Source organism: Chrysoperla carnea, chromosome 4 (assembly GCF_905475395.1).
Source record: "Chrysoperla carnea chromosome 4, inChrCarn1.1, whole genome shotgun sequence".
NCBI lineage: Eukaryota > Metazoa > Arthropoda > Insecta > Neuroptera > Chrysopidae > Chrysoperla > Chrysoperla carnea.
In genome coordinates this window covers 6,529,654-6,552,966 of record NC_058340.1, presented here as the reverse complement: position 1 = coordinate 6,552,966, position 23,313 = coordinate 6,529,654, and the positions used below count along the sequence as shown (strand labels likewise).

Here is a 23,313-nt window from a genome sequence, read left to right as displayed (position 1 = left end):
ATCTATTTAAATTAAAGCTAAAACATACAATAAATTGTTGAAAAAAAAAACCGTTATGCCCGACTAATTAAGGATGTATGAGCACGGTAGTGAGGACACAAATTAAAATATATATATTTTCAATTTTGATGGTGAATTATGTTATAACTTGACAATATAAGACGAAAAGTAAGAATGCAATCTTTCGATATCTGGAGTATATTATTTTTTCGATATGTGGAGTTTGATATTTCAAAATATCGAAAATTGGAAATTTTATTTAATTATTTAAGGCAGATATCGAAAACATTTTTTAAGTTATGACAAAATTCAACATCTAAGTTGAAAATAAGGTACAAATAATTTCAATACTAAATCTAAATTTGCCTTGGTGCTCGTACTACCTTAAGTGTGTTATTTTTTTGTAGCTGAATTTACATTCAGTAAAATGTCGAATTTTCCTCATACGTAATTAATTTGCTTATTTCTTTTGAAGAACAACAAAAAACCACTACTTATCATTAAAATATATTGATATACTGTTACTTTGACATTAAAGATAAGATTTTTATTTTTAAATATTCTAACAACTAGTATTACAACTTAATAAATACATAATAAATAGCAATATAAATGAAGTAGGGGTAATTAGTTTTGCATTGTGTTATTTCTTAAATGATATTCTAAGTGTGTAAAATTAACTTGTATGTGCTCAGAGTGATTTGAAATAACAACAATGCTGAAATTGTTAATATTATTTAGTTTTTGTTTATTTTTATCGTTCATTCCCAATGGAATATGTGCTAGACGTGATGGACAATACGAAGTACCTCCAGCACTAATTGAAATTTTAAAACCAAAAGGATTCAGAGTTTCAATTCCAGGTAAGAAAATAATTAAACCATAACCTTTACATTTAAGGAAAACTTAAAATTATTTTATATTTTTATACTTATACCTACTACCTGCCAAGATTGGAATAAAAGTTTCGAGATAATCAAAACTCATATCGCGAAGGAAATCTCTTTCCAAACTAAAGAGACTTTCTCAAGCGGTCTTTTTCATACTTTTTCGGAATCTGTTTTTACAGATCTAAGGTTTTGGAAAAAATCTTTCCCCATTAATCTAACTTTAATTGAAGCTATCCGTCTCTCATTGGTATGAGCAAGTACCTAGAAAATTCAATTACAACATCGGTTTTTCCTAAGTATCTACCGTGTAATGATTCGTATAAATTATAAAGTGTTTTCAATTATAAACTCTATAAACAAAATTTATAAAGACATTAGATTGTTAGTCTTAAGCTTAAAACGATTAAAAATGTTAAGTGCCGAAATTAAGTTACAGATTTTCATAAAGTTAAAAAAGATCTACATCAGAGCTAAAAATAAATTTTCATGAATATACAATGTCATAAACTTAATGGGTTTGTAAAAAAAACTTTATTTTAAACCATAAAATATAGATGTATAAAAGTTCAAATGCGCAAAAATGATATTTGGCAAAAAACGCAATTTTTGAAAATTTTTATTTAAGAAAAAACGTTACTATTACACTTTAAATACAGAAAGGGCAGAGAAGTTTGAAAGCGATGTAAAATAAAAATTCATCAATTTTAAAAAGACATAAAAAAGCTTTTAAGAAATTATATAAACGACTAAATGATTAATTTTATTTTTAATTAAATAAATTTAATTAAGCAACTTGTAAGCAAGTCGGATTTAACAAACTGTAACTTTTTCTTTTTGGTTTTTCTGAGAAGAGGAGTAAAATGAGAAATAATAAACACTGCATCAAGATCATTTTTTCGAGATTCGATATTATCACTAACAACACGCCAACTTTAAGCTATAGAAAATAAATTTTACTATAATGTACCATTTGACAGTTTATCTCCAATATTTACATAACTAGATGATCCGGTGAACTTCATTTTGCCTACAATTTATTTAATTGTAACTATTGATCAGTCATTTTTTAATCTTAATTAACCTGCAGTTCCAATTCATTAATAGCTATATTATGCTTAACCCGCCCGCTAAGCACAAATTTTACTACTATATCTTGAATAGGCCTTCGGCCTTCAGTCTGGCTGAAGCCTTCAGCAGTGAAGCTCGCTGCGTTCGCATATAGCTCTAATAAATTCCTATTCACAATTCATTAATAATAATAAATACTACCTAAATACCATTTTAATACCTGTTCACAATTCTAGATAAATATGGTGGGAGCGTAAAGAAATACATAAGTATATAATAAGGTAATATAGTGCATTATTTATATGCGTTTCCACCATTTAATATTTTATCTTAAATTGTTAAATGTTCTGTTCAACTTCCTTAATTTTTTCTTTCATAGTGTGCTAATTATTTCGAGAACCTTCTTCTGAAAATAATTAACACAACAAAAAAGGGAATTAGCGAAAAAAACTATCGAAGTTAGTCATTCAAACTTTGAATTTTAGTATATTAATTGTATCCCTGTGAATTTCTCATAAATTTTTCTCATTCTTTCTTTTCCATTTACAATTTCCTATTCTACTATGTTGTCTAAATATTTCCCTATAAATGCAAGAAAAAATCAATCTTTGAATAATATTCATATTAAATCCTGATGAAAGGTAGAAATAATATTAAATACTAGCTCAACCCGTGAAGAATTCCGCAGAGTTGTACCTGTGGCTAAAACAGAAAAATAATATATGCGTGAATAATTTACTTTCTTTTTATTTATAGACAATTTTATTACAGATATAATATACAAATTACATAATGAACATAATTAAATCTTAATGTTATTTTTTTAGCCTGTTTTTTCTAAACGGCACATTTTTAGGCCATTAATATATTTTTCTTCATTAGTCAGAACGATTAAGCTTTAAAATGAGGTGTAAATCATGGAATTTGATAAAGGAATAAGAAAGACCTTGTATAACAGGAAAAACAGGCTAGAAAAATAATATATAGGTAGATAAGACTTGGTGTAAATTAATTTATTTATAAATCTTAAATTTTATTCAATTTGACTATGTGTGTTTTTAACAATTAAAAATATTATTCTAGATGAGGAAGGAGTGACATTATTTGCATTTCATGGAAATATTAATGAAGAGTTTAATGGCCGAGAAGCTGGACAATTTGCAAGAGATATAACAAAAGCTAAAAATGGCAGATGGACCTTTGTTGATAAACTTACGAAATTTAAACCTGGTGATAAAATTTATTATTGGACTTATGTGATCTATGACGATGGTAAAAATAAATTGGGATATGCAAATGATGATCAAGAGTATACCGTAACAGGTAAAAATATAAATCCAAATTTTGTAAAGTTTGTTGAACTTAAATACTTTATATTTGTTTAAAGTAGTTATATTTACCTGCATGTTAATGCTATTACAAATTTTAAAGGCAGACAGCTTGTTTATTTTGTTGTTAAACTGGTATCTATCGTCTGGATTACATTATCATTTTTGCAAGGTCAAAGTTATAAGTCTCTTAACTACTACCTCTCTTAGTTCAAACTAAACCCCCCAAAAAAATTCAAAAAATAAAAAAAGATTAATTATACATAGAGGAAGATTCACTAGAAAGGTATTCCGTTATCTATTCTTTGTGAGATTTCTCACAAACATTAATCCAAAATCATTCATATAGATTTAAGGAAAATAACATTTTGCAGGTGGTGAAGTTTTTGAACCTTAGAGCAAATTTTCAAAATGAAAAATGTCACACATCTCAAATTTTTATACGTAATGCCTGTTGAACAATTTCTAAAAGTTAAATAAATAATTTTTGACCAAATAACAATAATAACAATGTCAAAGTAGGGGAAGGTGTCCTATTATAATCCCCCTAAGAAAAACTTGGTTTCTTTATTCAAGTGTTGTAATATTGAAATGCCAATTTCTTTTGATTTGTTCAAATGTTTAGAAGTATTCAATATTTCTCAAAAAAGATCGTTTCACTGAACTTTTAAGGTGTGCAAAATGATTCCATTTTTTACCAAACAATTCACATAAAATATTAATTGTTTTTTTACATTGCATCAACGATTAGTATCGCTGATAAAATCATCTAAATCAAAACATTCAAGACTCGCCACATGATGCGGGATCATTTTATCTATTATAATTTTACACGCAAAATAGAGATCATTTTGACGTATACAAAGGAGATCATTTTACCCATAATGACATAGTTGAATATCGTCATAAAAACTGACCTTAAAATCTATTTATACGCCTATCAAAATGTGTTATAATATTATTAAAAGTCAACAGAAACTAAGTTTAAAATAACCAGTTGGCGAAAACTAACACAAAAAATAAATTTGATTTTCAAATTTGTGTTACCATAAATCATAAGCAATATTTTTCTATGAAATTGATGATTAATTTGATCATGTGGAAGTCATCTATCGATAAATATACTAAATGACTTAAAACAGCTAGGGATCATTTTGCCCTGAGGGATCATTATATAGCACTTTCCTCTACATTAAATTTTTTAATGAAATATGAATTAATGTAAATCAAATTCTTTAGAAAAAGACATCGGTGAAGCTATTTCCACATCAACTAGCACTAGCACTACCACTTTTAAACCTTATACCGATATCATTGATATCAGAGGACCTGATGATAAAATAGAACCTTGTACACCCAGTAAAACAACAGTTCGTAATCAAAAAGTTTGCGTTGGCTCATTGATATTTGAAGAAACTTTTGATAAGAATCTAGATACACTACGATGGACGCAAGAAATTCGTTTTCCAGATACACCGGTTAGTTAATTTTGTTTGTAGTATTTTCGATTTAATTACAATTGAATATTTATTTTTATTGTTTTTATTTAGGATTATGAATTTGTAGTTTATTTGAAGGATAAAAATATCCTAAATGTCCGAGATAGTAACCTGGTAATTAAACCTATGCTATTATCTACAAAATATAATGATGAAGGAATTGTGGATTCAGAATTAGACTTAATGACTGCGTAAGTATTTATGTAAGAACTACAATAGACACTCTAATGGCTTCATATTTAGCCTGTAAATCAAGTTAAAATTAGTATAGCCTTATACCTACAGTGATATATAGACCCTTCAAAATTTTTAACATAAGGGATGAAACTCCGCCAAAAAACTGGTGTGACAAACTGTAATATTGTAATAGGGAATCGGACTAAATTTTTGTTATCACTTCAGATGGAGAATTTTTTATCCACGAATAGAAAAGTTAAGTTGATTTTTCAAAATCTTTAAGAGTATGCAAGATATGAACGTTTAAAATTCCTAATTAAACAAAGAGGAAGATACCCACTAGTGACGTCATACGTGGGTATCGCCATAGTTTTGCTAAAAGGAGATGGGCAACCTTTGAATGCATCTTTGATTGCTTATAACTTCTTCGTTTTTTAATCAATTTTAATTTCACTTTGAAATTTTGTCATGATATCAAGTCTAGTTTTACATTTTTATGGGTAATATGCCAATTAGACATTATGATTATTTCCTATTACGAGTTAGTTGGTTTGAGTTTGTCGACTATAGAGGAACTGGTTGGGTTCTGAAGTTTTTAACCCTTGCGTTCAAAAATGGGACATTATTGCAGAAATTTTATCGGTCTATTTTTTCCTAAATAAATTATAGACAGCTAGCCGCAGTGGTGGATTTACACTAGGGGCAGTCGGGGCTAGTGCCCAGGGCAGCAAATTTTCTAGGGCGGCAAAATTTGGAATGTGAGAAAATATTTTCTATACAATATATAATTAACTAATTCTTTTAAATAAACATTTTATTTTTCAAGAAATATAATTTATGCATTATGTATCAAATCAAAATTTTGTATATTATAATATGAGAAATTTAAGTGAAAACTATTAAAATAGTTTAATTAATTTATTTCCATAAAGGTTTGCAAAAATAAAATTTGATATTTTTATTTTCTGGAATTGATAAATTAATATAGTTTTTTTGAAGAATTAAAAATATTTTCAAATTATGTATGTCTTTTTGATAACAGAAACTTTAATTGATCAATGAATTTTCCTAAAATTGGAGAATTATCAAATAATACTAATTAATTTTAATTTAAAAGAACAGTAATAAATAATATGTAATACATAATAAATTTTCTGCAATTAATTAGTTATTCTATTTTTTTTAAAATAAGATATCAAAACTATTAAAATAAAATTTCAGTCATAGGGCGGCATTTTCTAAAGTGCCCCAGGGCGGCAGAAATTTAAATCCGGCCCTGGCTAGCCGTTACCTGCCAGCTTCGGAGATTTCGAATTTAGAATCAAATACCATCACACAGTAGTTCCTCTGGAAATCTTGATGTTCTTACCTTTTGACACCAAAGAGACTTCATGACTTCAGTCGCATCAGAACTCGTTTTGCTCGAAATATATTAAAGATACTTAGATTTACATCCCGAAAAAGAAGCCACAAGGGTGAATTAAAGGGGACTTGGATATGGGTTTTGATCAGTTTCGATCTTCGATTTCTGAGCTTGCTTGGGCTTGAGACCGTAACATTGCAAAAAAATCGTCGTCTTGGCAAGACAAGTGTATTGTGGGAATATTAAAAGTTTGCTCGTAAAATATTTCTTTGTTACTCATTCGATATTTAATCTGATATATATATATTATAATCGTGAAAGTTTGGATGGATGGATGAATGGATGGAATAGCACAAAAAATGTATGTTCCTAATTTTATTTCGGTAAAATGTATGGTTCTCTTGGGATAGATATTTTAAAATTTTTCCTAGAGCAAAGAATCGACGAACATGAAAAATGCACGGTTCCTATAGCATAGCATACAGGAACCGTGTTTAATCGCGGATAACACCACTCTCCTTTTAATTGCGGGTAACTTCGCGGGGCGCAGCTAGTTTGTAATATTTTTAATTACGGTCTTACAATAATGAATAATCGTGTATCGAACTAGGCGACTCCCTCACCTTCCTACCCGAGTTTCCTGAATTATCAAATTTATATTCCATAAATCATAATTTTAGATGTACGGGTGTCAAAGGAAGTTCGGATTGCTATCGAAGAGCAAATAGTTTCTTCATTTTACCACCTGTTGCATCAGGGCGAATAAATACACAACATAAATTTAGTTTCAAATATGGAACAGTTGAAATTCGAGCTAAATTACCAACAGGAAATTGGATTTATCCTCGTAAGTAAAAATTTTATTTGTGTTTCATAATGCATTAATTAATTCTCTGTGTTAAATCTTTTTTCCAGAACTATTGTTATCTCCTGAAGATTCTGCATATGGTGAAAATTATGATTCTGGTTCAATGCGAATTGCATTTATACCTGGAAACCTTCAAAATCGACGAGATCTTCAAGGTGGCTTAGTACTTGGTAGTAATGTAGATGCACGTACGAAGTTTATGAAAACTCATCATGGTACGAGTTCTTGGCTTGAGGATTATCACACATTTACATTGGAATGGTATCCAGGTACGATGCAAATATACTTATTAAATTATTAATCTTTAAGACCTAATTTTATTTTGTGCATAGATTCAATAAAATTGAAAGTAGATGGACAGGAATATGCAGACTTAAGACCACCACCACGTGGTTTTTCAGAATTAGGTGATTCTTTTAATGCAGCTTCAAACTTGTGGCAAAGTGGTTCCATTTTAGCTCCATTTGATAAAGAGGTATGAACAATAACAATTTTTATCTATTCTCAATTTGCGCATAGTTTGCGCTTTCACGGGTAAACAGTTGTGTTAACGAAAAAATGTTTATTATCTGCAAAAACGATTCTATTACACAGGGAAATCCGATAAATCCACCCCCTCTCCTTCCAGATAACGTAGAAAGAGGCTTTATTAATAATTACTTGTATAAATTTAGTTTTATTTGGATATTGGAGTTGGAGTTGGCGGACGTGTATTCACAGAGGATTCGGCTAGAAAACCATGGGAGAAAAAGGATCCAAAAGGCATGCTTCGATTTTGGGAGAAAAAGAATACATGGTATCCTTCATGGGATGATAATTCACGATTACAAGTGGATTATATTAAAGTGTGGGCACTTTAAATTGAAAAATAATCATGAAAATTAAGTTTCATTTGTTAAATTCGTTAAGTTCCAATTTGTTAAATTCCATAAGTTCCATTGTTTGGGTGTGCGCATCAAATAATGTGGAAAATATTTTGTGTTGTAGCATTATTGAATAATATATAACCTAGAGACAATCGGGGTGAACATTCGGTTTTAAAAATGGTTTTTCCAAACTAGATGCTTCAGTCTGAAAATATGAATGAAAATAAATGGTAAAATAATTTGAATAATAACGTTATGTAACTTTAAAACTCTAGCGAAATATGACTTTAAAGCTCTAAGGTGATGACTTTTTGTTAAAAAGCTAGTACAACACATTATGAGCAAAAAAGTTAAAAATTGAACTTAATAATGGCGAAGAATGGGTAATCAGAAATGTTTTAAAGTGTGTTATATTTTTAATTAAAGTTTTGGACGTTAATATGGAATTTACAAAAAAATTTGTGTACCAATTTCATTTTTTATTATAAAATTATATTTTAAATATAATGTAACGAGCGCCAGGGTAATTTTGGATAAAAGGCTTGATATTTTTTTTATATGAAGTTGGACTAATAATTCTGAAAAATATTTAAATTAAAGTTAAAAACTTAATAAATTATTGAAAACAGAAAAAACCCGTTGTGCCCGACTAATAAAGACACAAATTTATAAAAATATATATTTTCAATTTTGATAATGATTTATGTTATAACTTGACAATATAAAACGAAAAGTAAGAATAAAATTTGTCCATATCTGGAGTAATTTTCAAAATACTGAAAATTGAAAGTTTTGTTTAATTATTTACGCTTTCGATATTTCGAAAACCAAGACAGGTATCGAACAATTTTATTCTTAATTTGCGTCTACATTCACGAAGTTATAATAAAATTCACCATCAAAGTTGATAATAAGGTACAAAAATTTCAACCCTAAGTCTAAAATTGCCTTGGCGCTCGTACTACCTTAAGACTATCAAAAATACCATTGGCTAGAATATTATTTATTATATAGAAAATAAAAAAAATGTAATTATTCATAATTACGAATATAAAATTTATGTAATTGATGTTATAATAAACATTTTTTTGGGAAATTTTAATTTATGATACTTAAAATCAATGTTTTAAGAACTGGAATTTCCCGAGATAAACAATTAATTAGTTACCTACTTTTTAAATCATTAATCTCTAAACTAAACTATCAGATAGTTTCAGAAAAATAAACAATTTTTAACAGTCTGCCAATGATAGAGGACATATTTACAGCCACAAGCAACAGAAAAATGTATAAAAGAACATGCAATGCATAGTTCAACATTAACATTTGTTTGTAAAAAAATATCTTTGAGTAATTCAATTACAAGAAAAATAAATAAATTAATTAATAAAAATCTGTAATAAAAAATTATCAATAAAAACTTATTTTTTAAGTCATCGTAAATCTACTATCGGCCCTTATATTAGTAGATAGTTTATGCTTAGCTCTTCTAATCTAAGTAAAAATATTAACGCTTGGACATGGAAATCTATGATGCATCTCTGGGAAACAGATCCACCGTCATACCGAAAATTGGAACAGCAAATGAGAATAACAATCTATAGATAGCTCAGCTGCTAATATTAAATGGTACAACGCTACGAAAAATCCTACAACTCTATTTCCAATAAATTTCGATTGGAAATTGATTAAAAGCAAGTATAAGTTTCATTGGTTTGACGGCAAAGAATATCCTGCAAAGATTAGCGACGTAATTGAAGAATCGGGTGAAGAAGTTGATTCTGTAAATAATAGATTTATCCTTACCTATTTAGTTGTATTTATTCAATTCGAAAGGTCTTATTTATGTTGTAGTTTGCTAATTTTGAAACAGTAGTGGAGGACTTTGCGAAGATTATAAACAATAAAAACTTTAAATTTTAGAACTTTTTGTACTTATATTAATAAAATAAAAACTGGAAAAATAATAGTTTTGTTTCTTTCATAATAATAACTCCTATACCCCCATAACTCTATTAAACGAGAATTAAACCTCTAAATTATTTCCTATATCCCTGATTGACTTGAAATTTAATAGTAAGTAGTTAAGATACCATGAAACAAAAGTACAATGCCGAGTGGGTCTTTTTCTCAGGGGATGGTAGTCCTCCTTTCTAGAAGGTGGAAAAAGTTAGAGTGAACATGACAACGGGAATTGAAAAAGGAGTTAATTCAATGCAAAAAAGTGTCATCAAAGCATATTTCGAAAGTCAATGCTTCCGAGTTAGTGGAAAGCGAGAGATTGAAATTTCTCGCTTTTCAAAAATCACGTTTTGCACCAATAAAAAGAAGTAGAAAAATTGACATCCTACGAATAAAGACTTTCCACAAGAAAATCTAGCTTATAAATAGAGGAAAAGATTACAGCCCTATTTTATCCGTTTTCGTGCGATATTTGTTGAGATACAGCTATTTGTAGAACATTGCCTTTTGCCGGCGACAAATATTAGAGTATTTAACGTCAAATAACTAAAAAATTTGACGTCTTTTGAAACAAGTATACCGTACACTTTTAAAAGTACTGTAAAAAACCTTGAAAATAAAAAAAGTAAGCCATTTTCACGAAAATTCACGGGGTTATAATGAAAAAAAATTCTTGCCACTTTTCAATTTACTTAATTTAAATACTGACAGCATGCTCAAAAAGATCTTGCAGTTTCGGTTTAGTCAAAAAAAGAAAAAAATTACCTTAAATTACCACTTATACAAATATTCGTTTCTTTGGCCTTTTTTGTCGTTAAAATTCCAAATATGGTGAGTCAAGAAAAAAAAGGAGTGAAAGCTGTGTAATAACTTGTAGGAATAAATGTGCTTGGCCATAGTGTGTGGGAATATGGTAAGAGGGACATATAAATTGTGATCCAATATGTATATAAACACAATTCTTTTGGAGTACTTTTCTGAAACTCTTAGCTTATGAATTCCCTTTAAGGTAGTACGAGCGCCAAGGCAAGTTTAGACTTGTAGTTGAAATTATTATTATTTGCACCTTATTTTCAACTTTGATGACGAGTTTTGTTATAATTTCATAAATGTAGACGAAAAATAAGAAAAAAAATTTTTCGATATCTGCCTTGGTTTTCGAAATATTGATCGCTAAATAAATAAACAAAATTTTCAATTTTCGATATTTTGAAAATTACTCTAGGCATTGAAAAATTTTACTTTTCGTCTTATATTGTTAAGTTAACATAATTCATGATCCAAATTGAAGATATTATATATTTTTTTAAATTTGTACTCATACATCCTTAATTAGCCGGGCACAACGGCTTTTTTTGTTTTCAATAATTTAAACTTTCCACCTACTAGTTTTGGAGAAATCAATGAAAACATATCATCCATCTACCATTTTCCCATAAGATGTTAAATATGCCTACTTTTGAAGTCATTTATTTATTTTAATAATCACCTCCTAAAATTTTCAGAATTGATTTAGACTTAGGCCAACTTCATATAAAACAAAATCGAGCCTTTTATCTAAAGTTGCCCTGGTGCTCGTACATCCTTAAGACAGCGTTATTACTATAATACTTTTGATGGATAACAGATTTTCTTTAAACATGAATTGTATGGAATATTTTTATTTTTAAAAACTGGACCAAGCTAATTTTTAGAAACACAATTTTCTAGAAAGTATTTAGAAAGTTTGAAATAAAAATAATTAGGTAGTAAATTAATTTTTTGTTTTTATTTAAAAAAATGAATTTTATATAATTTTCATAAATGAAAATTATTTATATAAACCAAAAATAAAAAAAAATACTGTTGATAAAATCTTTTGATTAAATAATTATTATTTAATTAACTGGTTTGCAGGTGAAATCAATTCTTCTTTTCTAAAACTTCTTCGTATTCTTTCTTATATTTTTCTGTATATATTCCAGTGGGATCATACTGTTCTTTAAGTTCATTCCATAATTCTGGTTTTTTGTTGATAAGATATGTAATAACTTCTCTGGCACCTTCTTTTTGATTTTCATGACATTTTGCACATCCAGTTTCTAATGCTTCTGGTAATACACCTATTTATTAAATAAATAAAAGTTATTATTAACCAATATTATTTATTAATGATCATAATATTTATTAACTTGTAAAATATTACTAAATGTGTAATAATTGTTGTTTAAAGTAGGTAATTACTTATTATTTAATTAAAGTAAATATATTTGCTAAAAACCGGTAATTGGGTAATAAATACTATTTACATATGTTTTTTAAGACAAGTGACAAAAATTATATTTTTAGCGTAGCATTTGCATAATTTTTATAGAAAGTGTGCGTTTGTTTTTTAAATTTTACAAAAAAATGTGGTAATTAATATTATACGAATTAATTTTTATTAGTCGTTAATAAGTGCCGCACAAGTAAATGAATTCAAATATTACAGCAGTAAAATCTTACAAAAAAAAAAACTAAAATTGCAAAACTCGATGTAAATCTGTATTTTTGGTATGTTATTTGGACCCTTTTGGAGACTGGAGAATGTGAAACTACGTTTTTCAAGAAAAAAAATTGTGCAACCTGCGTGATCCGGGAAAACCTGTAAAATTTTCAAACTTTTTACAGCTTTTGCAGTTCATTTCAAAAACTATGAGCTTTTGACATTAGTTTGAAACTATCACTTTGAAAGAATATTAAATTTGAAACAATTTAAGTCATCCCACAGCTCCGTATGTTTAATAGTTTTTGAGATATGATGCTTGAAAAATTTACGTGGTTTTCAGAAATGTTAAAATTTTGAGTTCAGCTTATGTTAAAATCGTTAGAAATAGAACAAAAGTATAAATGTAAAAAATATTCCTTCTAAAAAATAAACAACTTTTGTTTGAAACAATTTTTTATAAACATAATAAACGTTATTTAGACCTCTTAGGGAAGTGTGAAATTTCGTTTTGCAAGCAAAAAAAAGTTGTGCTACCTGCGTAATAGGTGAGAAACTGAAAAAGAGGTTCAAATAACATACCAAAAAAGCAGCTTTACATCGCGTTTTGCGATTTTAATGTAAAATTTGATTGACGTGTATGATTTCTGAGAAAATTTTTTTTCTAATTTCAATCATTTCAAACATAATATATATTTAGTAGTATAGGCAAGAAAATATTACCCAAAACTAACTAGAAAAACTTATTTCTGCTAATAAAAATATTTTAGCACTGACTGCTTGATCTTGTGCTTTGCAAACCAATCTAAACTCTTCGAAGTATAATTCTTTTTTAGTTTGCTTCAACTCCTTGGTATTTTACCTTCCCGACCTAGAATCTTGCGTGATAATTAAAATTATGGGGTTGTTTTTTCCCAAGCTCATCTCATAATCTTTGTGAGTGATTTAAATCCGAAAATCGAGCTAGTATTGTCACCCGCGTGAAGCAGAAATAGTTTTTTTTTACTGAAGGAAATTACTATTACTGAAGGAAAATTTATACAGGGTGTTCTGTGACTCGATGGTGATAGCCTAATGTTGTATTCTTTGAACAATTTTAAGTCGAAAGTACTTCTTGCACTTTTGTCCAAAACCCAATAGTTTGGGAGTTATGGGCACTATTAAATTTAACCAATAAAGTAAAGATGATTATAAATAAAGTAGTTAATAATTAAAAATTATCATACAAAAACTATAGATGATGTAATTCTGCTACATTAAAATTGATTGAGATATGCCACTTTTAACGATAACTACTAATTTCTACAATAACAGTATATATTAGAAAATATGTTGTATAAATAATATGAATTTTCTATTATCTTAGATACTTATGAATATTATACAGCCTTGAAGACCAGTAGTTTTTTTTAATGATTCTTAAAATTCAATTCACATATACGAATCACAAACATTTAAAAAATAATAATATTAATTTGATATTTCGAAGTTCGTGCAGTTGATAATTTTCATAATTAATGCTGTTGTCATTTCCTGATTATAATAGAATTTAATTGGAAATTACCATCCGTATACAAAAAAAAAAAAAAAAAAAAAAAACAACAACAAATGTTTCTTAATATCCGGTCTTAATATTTAGATATTTTCTTTATATGATAGCTAGAATGCTATTTTCTTATCAAATAATTTTTATTTTGAAAGTATATTACTGTTTTCATTATTAGCAAAACGAGAAAACTAAAGAACAAACAATTTTTTGTAAAAGAGCTTTTCGTATCAATTTTTAGTGTATCATTTTGTTCAAAAAACGGTAAGCGCTGCTTTAAAATGGCGTTGATTTGCAATTTTTTTTATTAATTTTTACGAAAAAAACATGAATGTCTATAGCACGGCATATCACGAAACGCCGCGCTCCTAGTAATTTTATAGTATCCTTAGAGATGCAAAGCTTTCAAAATTTAATAACAAATTTATCTGGATAATTCACGTATTGGGAAATGGTTTTAGAAAAACGCAATAAGTTATACAATAATACAAATTTTTTTATAACAAAGATGTGTAGTTTGGAGGCTAGGCAGGCGCGTTGTATACCAGAAGTTTTTAAATCATCCAGCCCTTGCAAAAATATTTTTATTTTTTATATTAATATTTTTTTAAGTTGATAAAATTAAATATTTGAAAATATTTCTGTAAATAGTTTTCGCCGCAATTGTTAATCTTATCAGCACAGTTATTACGAAACGACTGGCGTAAATTTGAGACCGTTATCATCTTTCATTAACGAGAAGTCTTTCAAGAAAAAAAAATGACGAACGAATGAGATTTATTAAAAAGTTTTTTGTTATGGTAGGCTGAGGTATAAGGATGAAGATTTACTGGGCCCTTAAAGATTTAGTACAAATGAAAAAACTTGGTAACCTGCCGCAAATAACTCGATTGGTATGATTTTGTGAAGGAAATATGTAAAACCAAATTGGCAGTATTGTTAACAGGAGAAAGGCGTTTTGTTAAAAAATTAGCTTCTTTTTTTTTTTACTTAAAAAAAAAATTATGTTGAATTAGCTTTTGTATCAGCAATATTTACAGCCATCGCATAAATTTTTACGTTCAATAAGGATAAGAAAAATTTTATTTTTTAAATTTTTTCAACAAATTCGTTTTTACATATTTTATAGCTAAAGAAGTTAATATTATTAAATAGACTTATATTTGCGGCTAGTTCAAGCTTTGACACATTTTCTAAATTTATAAAGGCTAAGTGGGTCCTTATATTTTTGCCATTATAGCCTCTCTTCCATTTTCATTAAATAAATCCTCAAAATGCCCCGGAAATAGTATTCTGAAAAATATTAAAAAATTTTTTTTGAATCAATTTTTTGAAACTTACGTTTTAATTCAGAACCATCCGGTGTACACTTTCCAGTACCTTTTAAACATTTAACATAATTATTTAATAATCGATCACTTTCTAAGATATCCTTTAAATTAATATTATCATATTTTGTAGTATACTTTTCATCAGCGGCAAATACCACTGCAACTATTACAAATGAAATCGATAATAATTTAAACATTATTGAAAAATAATAAAAAATTTAATTTAAAAAAAATAAAAATACTTTTATATTATAAACACGCACAAAACGGAATAATTAAAATTTATTAAAATATCTTGCTTTTTATACTTAAAATCATATTGCAGTGTTGATATCGTTGATGTAAGGAATAATTATTATTATTTGATTAAATATGTAGGGGTGGGTAATTTTACTGTATGTAACAGGAGAGAGGGAAATTTTTATTTGTTTATTTAGTTTTTTGTTATATGTTATATTATTTACGTATATAATATCTTATATATTATTACTCTAGCAAGTTTTTTTCTGTCCTACCTTTATCTACCTTATTCTTTTATCAAATTCCATGATTTAACCATCATTTTCAAGCTTATTATGTCTAGGTTTGACGAAAAATATACTCACGGTCTAAAAATGTACCGCTTAGGGAAAAACTCTCTAGGCAAATAACTTGAACGAAAAAATATCATAAATTTAAATAGTATGTTTATTAGGCAAACATGTTAGTTTTTACAGATGTTCTCTTAATACTCTAGACATGTAATTACTATTTTTAATACATGTTCTTCTAATATTATTTTAAGAACTTTGAATTTTTTAACGGGTACAGGGTAGCCACGGGTTACAGTAACTACAGAAGCGGAATTCTTCACGGGTCGAGCTAGTTATATGTATTGTTATTTTTGTAGTCCCTTATTATTTATCAAACTACATCGGTTAGCCTTGTGTTTCTTATGATTTATTATTTATTTACCGATGTGGAAAGACGTTGCAATAATATTATTAAATGCCTTTAATTAAAATTTAATAATAATTAGTATCCCGTATCGAAAATAAATCTTTCTCGGATAGGGTTAACATCCCTTCACCACAAATAGAGTACAAAATCAATACATAGTATAAAACAAAGTTGCTTCCGTCAGTCTGTCCCTAATCCTTATGCATGCTTACATCTTTAAAACAACGCAAGGAATTTTGATGCAGTTTTTTCTAATAGAGTGATTCAAGAGGAAGGTTTTTATTTTGGGTTGAAAGGAATGTGCTTCAAAAACATCTTCAAGGATTGTTTTTATCTATTTGTAACCTTCGGGGATGGAAAGGTGGATCGAGAAAGTGGGGATGAATAATCGAATATTTTCAAATATACCCAAGTGGGGTATCATATAAAAGAGCATGACGTGCACATTACAAAACTGTAACCCCTACGCAAGGGGATATAGGAGGAGGGGTTACAGTAGGTATGACACCCAGCAAAGCGGGTAGTTCACAGCTAGTATATTTATAAAAATAAAAATTCACCACCCATTACGTGCGTAGTATTAGTGAATTATCTGATACGAAGTCTATCATTTAATCCTATTATTAGCTGTTCCAATACTATTAGCTGTTCATAATTCTAGATAAATATGGTGGGAGCGCAAATAAATACATTTGAATAGTAATATGTAATGTTATATATCATTTATATGCTTTTCCACCATTTATTTCGTGGATTTTAATTTTTTGGTGCGAAACTCTCAAAAACATTTTTGAGTGGACTAACCTACCGGGTGTCCCACGACACCTCTCGTCTTTTTTATTAAAAACATATTTTATTTTTTGAATTAGTAGTGGGCAAAGAAAAAACAAAGGAAATATAATAGAATGTTAATTAATAATAAACTGAATATACTTATTTTCATATGAGGTTACATACTTTACTATTAATTTTATTTGGTTTAGCGCGGATGCGTTAATGAAATTTAATTTGAAATTATTGAATTGTTAATATATACTATAATTATAATGATTATTATTTTAATTATACAACACAATTATGTTAACATAATTGTTTTAATTTTTATTTTTAAATCTTTTTAGTTCTTCCGGACATAATTTGACAAAATAATAAATGCTCTTGAGTGACTGACTTTGTTGTGATAAAATCTTAAAATTTAGGTATGTATTATACCCAAATTGACTTTAAATTATATTATTTTATGTAATGTGTGTATTAATTTTTCGTATTTCATAAAAAAATATATATACAGGGTGCCTACGGTGACCCCCCATTCGAAGTTTCTAGAGAACCATAATAGAAATCTGAAAGTTGGTATTTCACCATAACTGCTTGGGATATATCCATCTAAAATACTTTCAGATTTGCGACACTCCGGTTATACCGGAAGTTGACCTTAAAATCGTTATTTCAAAGGGAATGCCCTATTATTTTTACATAACTCGCTTAAGTCAATAATTTTGAGAATCTTTTGTAATAAAGTGACCCCCTTAATCTCTAAGGTTTTCGAGTAAAGGATATTTATTGGAAATTTTGATGCAAATGGACGTGTTGTAAAAAGGATGTAACTTCCATACTAAATTAGGTAGAACGTTCATATCCGGCTTATTAAGAACTAAAAGATGCAGACATACACTTAGCTCGTTTTTGAAGTATCGGAAATACATATCACTTTCATTCAACAAGTGTTAAATTGTGTCAAAAATCTTTTTTTCTAATGGGCGGCTAATGTGGGACACAATGTAAATATAATATTGTTTCTTGATCTACGATTTACAAGTCATTTTGGAATGGCTAAAAATTTTAAAAACACCGCATCCTCAATAGTATGACCATTTCACGGTCTCAAAGCGAGGGAAGTGATCCTAACAATGTGTAGGTATTTGTAATGCTAATATTTGTATGTTCTTACCCTCTAACTATAATTGGAATTTTGAAAAAGAAATTTTTGTTGTTGTTGTTAAAAATGGAAAGATCATATAAGTTTTATAACAAAAGTGTTTTTATTTTTCATGATAATTTTAAAGTTACAGACATTTTTAACGTTACATCGCGTAACGTCATAATGTTATTTAATAATTGTATACAGTGAATACTATTCAATTAACATTATTACGTCACAACGATGTTTTACGAAAATTTTTCTGGCGGGCGTTTTCGTTTCTCTCTTGTAAGTTCTTTTAAAACTGCCTGTAACTTTAAAATTATCATGAAAAAATAAAAACAGTTTTTAATAAAACTTACTTATATATGAGGTTCCCATTAAAGAAAAAATTTGGTTTAGAATCCCGATTAAAGGATAGGTAACTTATATTTGTATTTTGAAGTCTAGGTATGTCGAGTTTGAAATAGTTCGTAACAAATAAATTACTTTTTTGAACTTCTTTGTATCTACGTATATTGTTAATGTTTAAAAACAATAAATTAATTTGATTTATTGAATATTACCTAGATATTTGATTTTAGGAACGTGATTTGTCTTCATAATATTATAAGAACAATAAGTGTATTATTAAAAAAAAGTAGTAAATTAAAAGGAATCATCATCTAATATATTCAGTGAGTGTTTCGTATGACATTGGCCTTTTTATAATAAAACAAAACAAAACGAATGGTAGGGGAGGGCGGTCTTAAATGATCCCCCTAAGATAAAATGTAATTTGTAGCTAAACTATTCGACATATGTACAAGGTCGAAATATTTTCGAGTTCTTTATACAAATGTTACAATATTGGTATGTAATTTTCTTTTGATCTGTTCAAATTCTTAGAACTATTCAATATTTCTCAATAGTGAACGTTTTGACCGACTTTGTAAGGATAGTGGGTAAAATGATCCTATTAAATTTTTTATCAAACAGTTCACATAAAATATTAACTGTTCTTTTACATTGCATCTACGATGCAATGTAAGTATGAATTTGCATCTACGATGTATTTGTAAGTATGAATATAATTAATACACGATGTAAAAATACTTGCATGGCTGCTAAAAATCCGTTTTGCAACAAAAACGATCTCGTAACCCCAATTAGATGGAAGACATAGGTACACCCTAATATTGAAATAATTCCGAGGAGGAGTTTAAGACATGACTTTCATGATTTTCTGAACTCTACAAGATCCAGGTTATGTATTCTATAAAAGTTTCCTTAGAATTATTTCAATTAAAGGGTTCATATCTCGCGCTAGATTAGAGTTAAACAATCGAGTATTGGTGCAAACCATCCATTTGGCACGGATTTTTTCCGTGCATTTCCTTTGTTCACATTCAGTATTGGTCCTTATAGGTATACTACTGGTATTCATACTTTGCTTTACTATAGAAACTGCAATATCAAAATTCATAACCCATAAGAAAACTTTGTCATGAATTAAGAATATAAAAGTTTCTTTGTTAACAGATTAATTAACTTGTTGGTAAACGAGACAACAATTGTCAGTTACTCATTTACTAATGGAAAACTCCACCAATTTTAATCGTTTAAAATAAGTATTTATTACAATTATAATAAAAAAAATGATAGAAACCTGAATGAATAAATTTAAATAAACAAGAAAATTTATTTTGTTTCATGCCTAGCATAATAATTTTGTATATTGCATTTCTTGTAATTGTAGGAAGTTGGTTGTATCGTTTGTTTTAAATGAGTTTTAAATATAAACCGCTTGTGTTTAGTCCAACACCTATCGGAAATTTTTTAAATATTCGGAATTTTGTAGCACCTAATGAAAATATGTCACATTAATTTTATGTTATGTATCTTTTATCTATAATTTAATTTCCCGAAAATTATTTGATTTACAGAGAAATGGCATGATATCCGCGTCTCCAAATTTTTACCCTTTTCCGAAAAAGTTATATAAAAGATAGTATCGTTATATAAAAGATGGGTAACGCTGTAATAAGTTAAAAATTATACTATCAAATATATACCAGGCTTCGATTTTCTTAACATCGTTATCAGAATACAAAACTTGCATGTTTTTTAATTTTATTTTTTTCGAAATTTTACTAAAAATTTACAAAGTAAAATTAAAAATATTTTCATGTAATTTTACAATTGAATTGTTTTTTTGTCCCACCAGTGACGTCAACACATCGTTTTTAGTAACGCCACCGCACGGAGAAATGATATAATAACATGCAGAATGACAAATGATTTGTTTCTAAACTTTCTTTTCAATATATTATAACGTAATTTTTCATAGAAACAAGCTGAAAAATGTGAATTAAGAGTGAATTCCGACTGGGTCACTACTTTAACGGATGTAAATACGTCACTATCGTTTTGTTTTATCAAAAAACAGGAAACAAACTATTTTTTATTAATAATTAATAAAAAAATGGAATTATTAATTTTAAAAAAAGTTACTGAAATACACTTTAGATGAATTATTCTTTCATTAATATATGAATTTGAGACATGACAAAAATTAATGCAAGTTCTCTATTATTTCATCGATACAGGTGTGATTTTCGCCTATCACGCAGTTGTTATTCCGACAAAAATTAATTCCATTACAAATTAAATTATTAGACCGATACCTTGGACATTCTTCGATAAATGAAAGCTATCATGTCTTTTAATAAAATTCTGAGGAAGTTTTCATTAATCGATTAGATAAACTTGACATTGTTTAGATTTGAGAAAAATTTATAAGATTTAATTATATGATGGTTTTCTTGACCTCGAATATACTTACATTTGTTTTTGTTATTAATTATTATGAAATAAAAAGATTATTTTTAATTATTTTTATATTTACGTTTATTACTAACATTGTAAGTTTGTTAAACATTGGTATTATTGTATTGTTGGTATATATGACTTCATATAAGTACATATTTTACAATCTTGTAATATATCTATCAACATTGTTCTTTATTATATACAGTAATTATTATATGTAATTAATTAACAATTAACTTGCTGTGTAATTATCTACAATTCTCATATGTCATACGAATAAATTTTGGTTTAATTAATTTATTTTATTCATACCACATCTTGGTGGTCTAGCGTCCACCCGAATAAAGTTCTGGCAAAATTTGTAGTTTTTATATTTCATACATTATATATTTAAAAATACTTGGCTAATTTGCCAGAAATGGCAAAATGTTGCCGGACACAAGCATCGATAAATATCCGGGAGTTCCATTTGCGAACAGCAAATCTTAAAAAGGGCCAATCTTAGATGGAGGGAGGAACGTCCATGTGGTACTACAAGACAGATATGGTCTGAGTAAAATCGTAGGCGTGTTGAAGATCTTATATCACTTCCAAGGGCCTCTGTTCGCAAAGTTGTTGCGGCTTTTATAGGACACTGGTTGAGCGGCAGATATGCTGAACGCTTGGGCCTGGCAGTGTATCACGACTACTGCAGGGGCTTTCTTAGTGGTGAGGAGGAGGAGACAATGTCTCATCTTCTCTGTCACTGCCCAGCTCTTTTCATGAAGAGATGGACTTACTTGAGCCAGCCTCTCTTTGAAGACCTCTCCGATCTAAAGTCCGTCGATGTCAAAGCTCTCCTGCTGTTTTTAAACAGCTCCAAATGGATCATGGGCTAGTGGCCGGGAATGGGACAACCTTTCCCGGTAGCACAACGGACCCTATGGTCTGAGATGAATGATATAATAAAACTGGGCCCGTGCGCAAAGGAGAGGTTTTGGGAGTTCTCGCTCAATATACATCGCAATGTAGAGGTCATTGCACATAGAGTCTTGTAAAAGTTTTTTCCTTTACCTCGCAGAATTACTTACTGAAAAACAGTGACTGAATATCACATTTTGACCTAATTAAATGTTCTCTTACTCGAAAAAAGAATTTCTTGTTTTTATTGACTTTATGACATAACATGGCGAGTAAAAGTTTGGAACCCTCCCTTGGATAATTCATGCGCACGGGCTTGAATGAAACAACACAAAAGTTATAAATATCTTCAGCTAGATTCGGATCTGAATTCGTTTTGCATGCCACGATTATAATACTCGGTAAGAATAAAACTAGATAAGTATTTATGGGTTAACAAAATAAGTGGTAAAATAAAATGTAAATAATTCAATATTTAAAATGATGATTTATTATTTACAAAAAACATATTTGTGGGTTTTTTATCATCTTACATAAAATGGACTGTTTGTTTCACAATTGTGTCACTTTTCTTAGAAATACGAATTGAAGAAACAATATTTTAAATAAAACTTTACGTAATATTTTTTGTTTGATTTGAATAAAATGTAATTCGCTTAATCATAATATTAAGTGAGTTGCATTTTATATATTTAAGTAATATCGTAATTAACAGTAGGTACGACAACCTGTTTTAATGTAATATAACACGCAATGAACGGTTTCAAGGATTTATTTTGATTTAAACGATAGTAACAAACTCAAAATAATCAGCTGCCCAGAATAAAATTTACTTTAAAATAAATTTAAATAAAATACTTAAATCATATAATAAAACCAGAAACCTGCAGATAATGAAGAAATTCAAGAATATCATGAAATTTTGCAAAAAATGAAACAATTAAAACTGATTTTTGAGAGTATGAGAACTTAATATAACATTTGCGAACATGCTCTTAATGTCAGGATAGATGATAGAGTATCTCCGAAGCAGTTATCCAAAATATTAATAACTGGTAGTTACCCGCCCGCGTCGCTGCGTAATTTTAACATTAAAACAAAGACTAGCGCGTTACAGCTTTCTCTTCCTCTACCCTCACTTAATTCCATTTTGTTCCCCTTTTGGTGTGGAAAACTAATTACAAATATATATATATATATAGCCTACCTTACTTGCGGACAATGTAGCATTTTATAGGTGAAAGAATTTTTAAAATCGATTAAATATCTGTGATAACTATTTTGATAGTAATAAAAATTATAATGGAACTAATTTTATTACAAAATAAAACAGAACTTTAAATGCACAAAATGTTTATTTAAAACTCTTAAAACGAATTA

At 28.3% G+C, this 23,313-nt stretch overlaps 2 protein-coding genes across 2 annotated transcripts; one reads left to right on the top strand and one right to left on the bottom strand.

Annotated features, from left to right (window-relative positions):
* Positions 1-625: 625 nt before the first annotated feature.
* LOC123299255 (beta-1,3-glucan-binding protein-like) lies at positions 626-8,211 on the top strand. Its single transcript, XM_044881586.1, has 8 exons — positions 626-863; positions 3,042-3,281; positions 4,526-4,764; positions 4,837-4,976; positions 7,006-7,172; positions 7,241-7,462; positions 7,526-7,668; positions 7,868-8,211. The coding sequence occupies exons 1-8, from the start codon at positions 716-718 to the stop codon at positions 8,051-8,053; spliced, it is 1,485 nt and encodes a 494-aa protein (XP_044737521.1). The 5' UTR covers positions 626-715; the 3' UTR covers positions 8,054-8,211.
* A 3,563-nt stretch (positions 8,212-11,774) lies between these two features.
* LOC123299278 (ejaculatory bulb-specific protein 3-like) lies at positions 11,775-15,585 on the bottom strand. Its single transcript, XM_044881626.1, has 2 exons — positions 15,373-15,585; positions 11,775-12,123 (listed from the first exon to the last, which is right to left on the bottom strand). Exons 1-2 carry the CDS (start codon positions 15,557-15,559, stop codon positions 11,924-11,926), a joined length of 387 nt encoding a protein of 128 aa, XP_044737561.1. The 5' UTR covers positions 15,560-15,585; the 3' UTR covers positions 11,775-11,923.
* Positions 15,586-23,313: the final 7,728 nt, after the last annotated feature.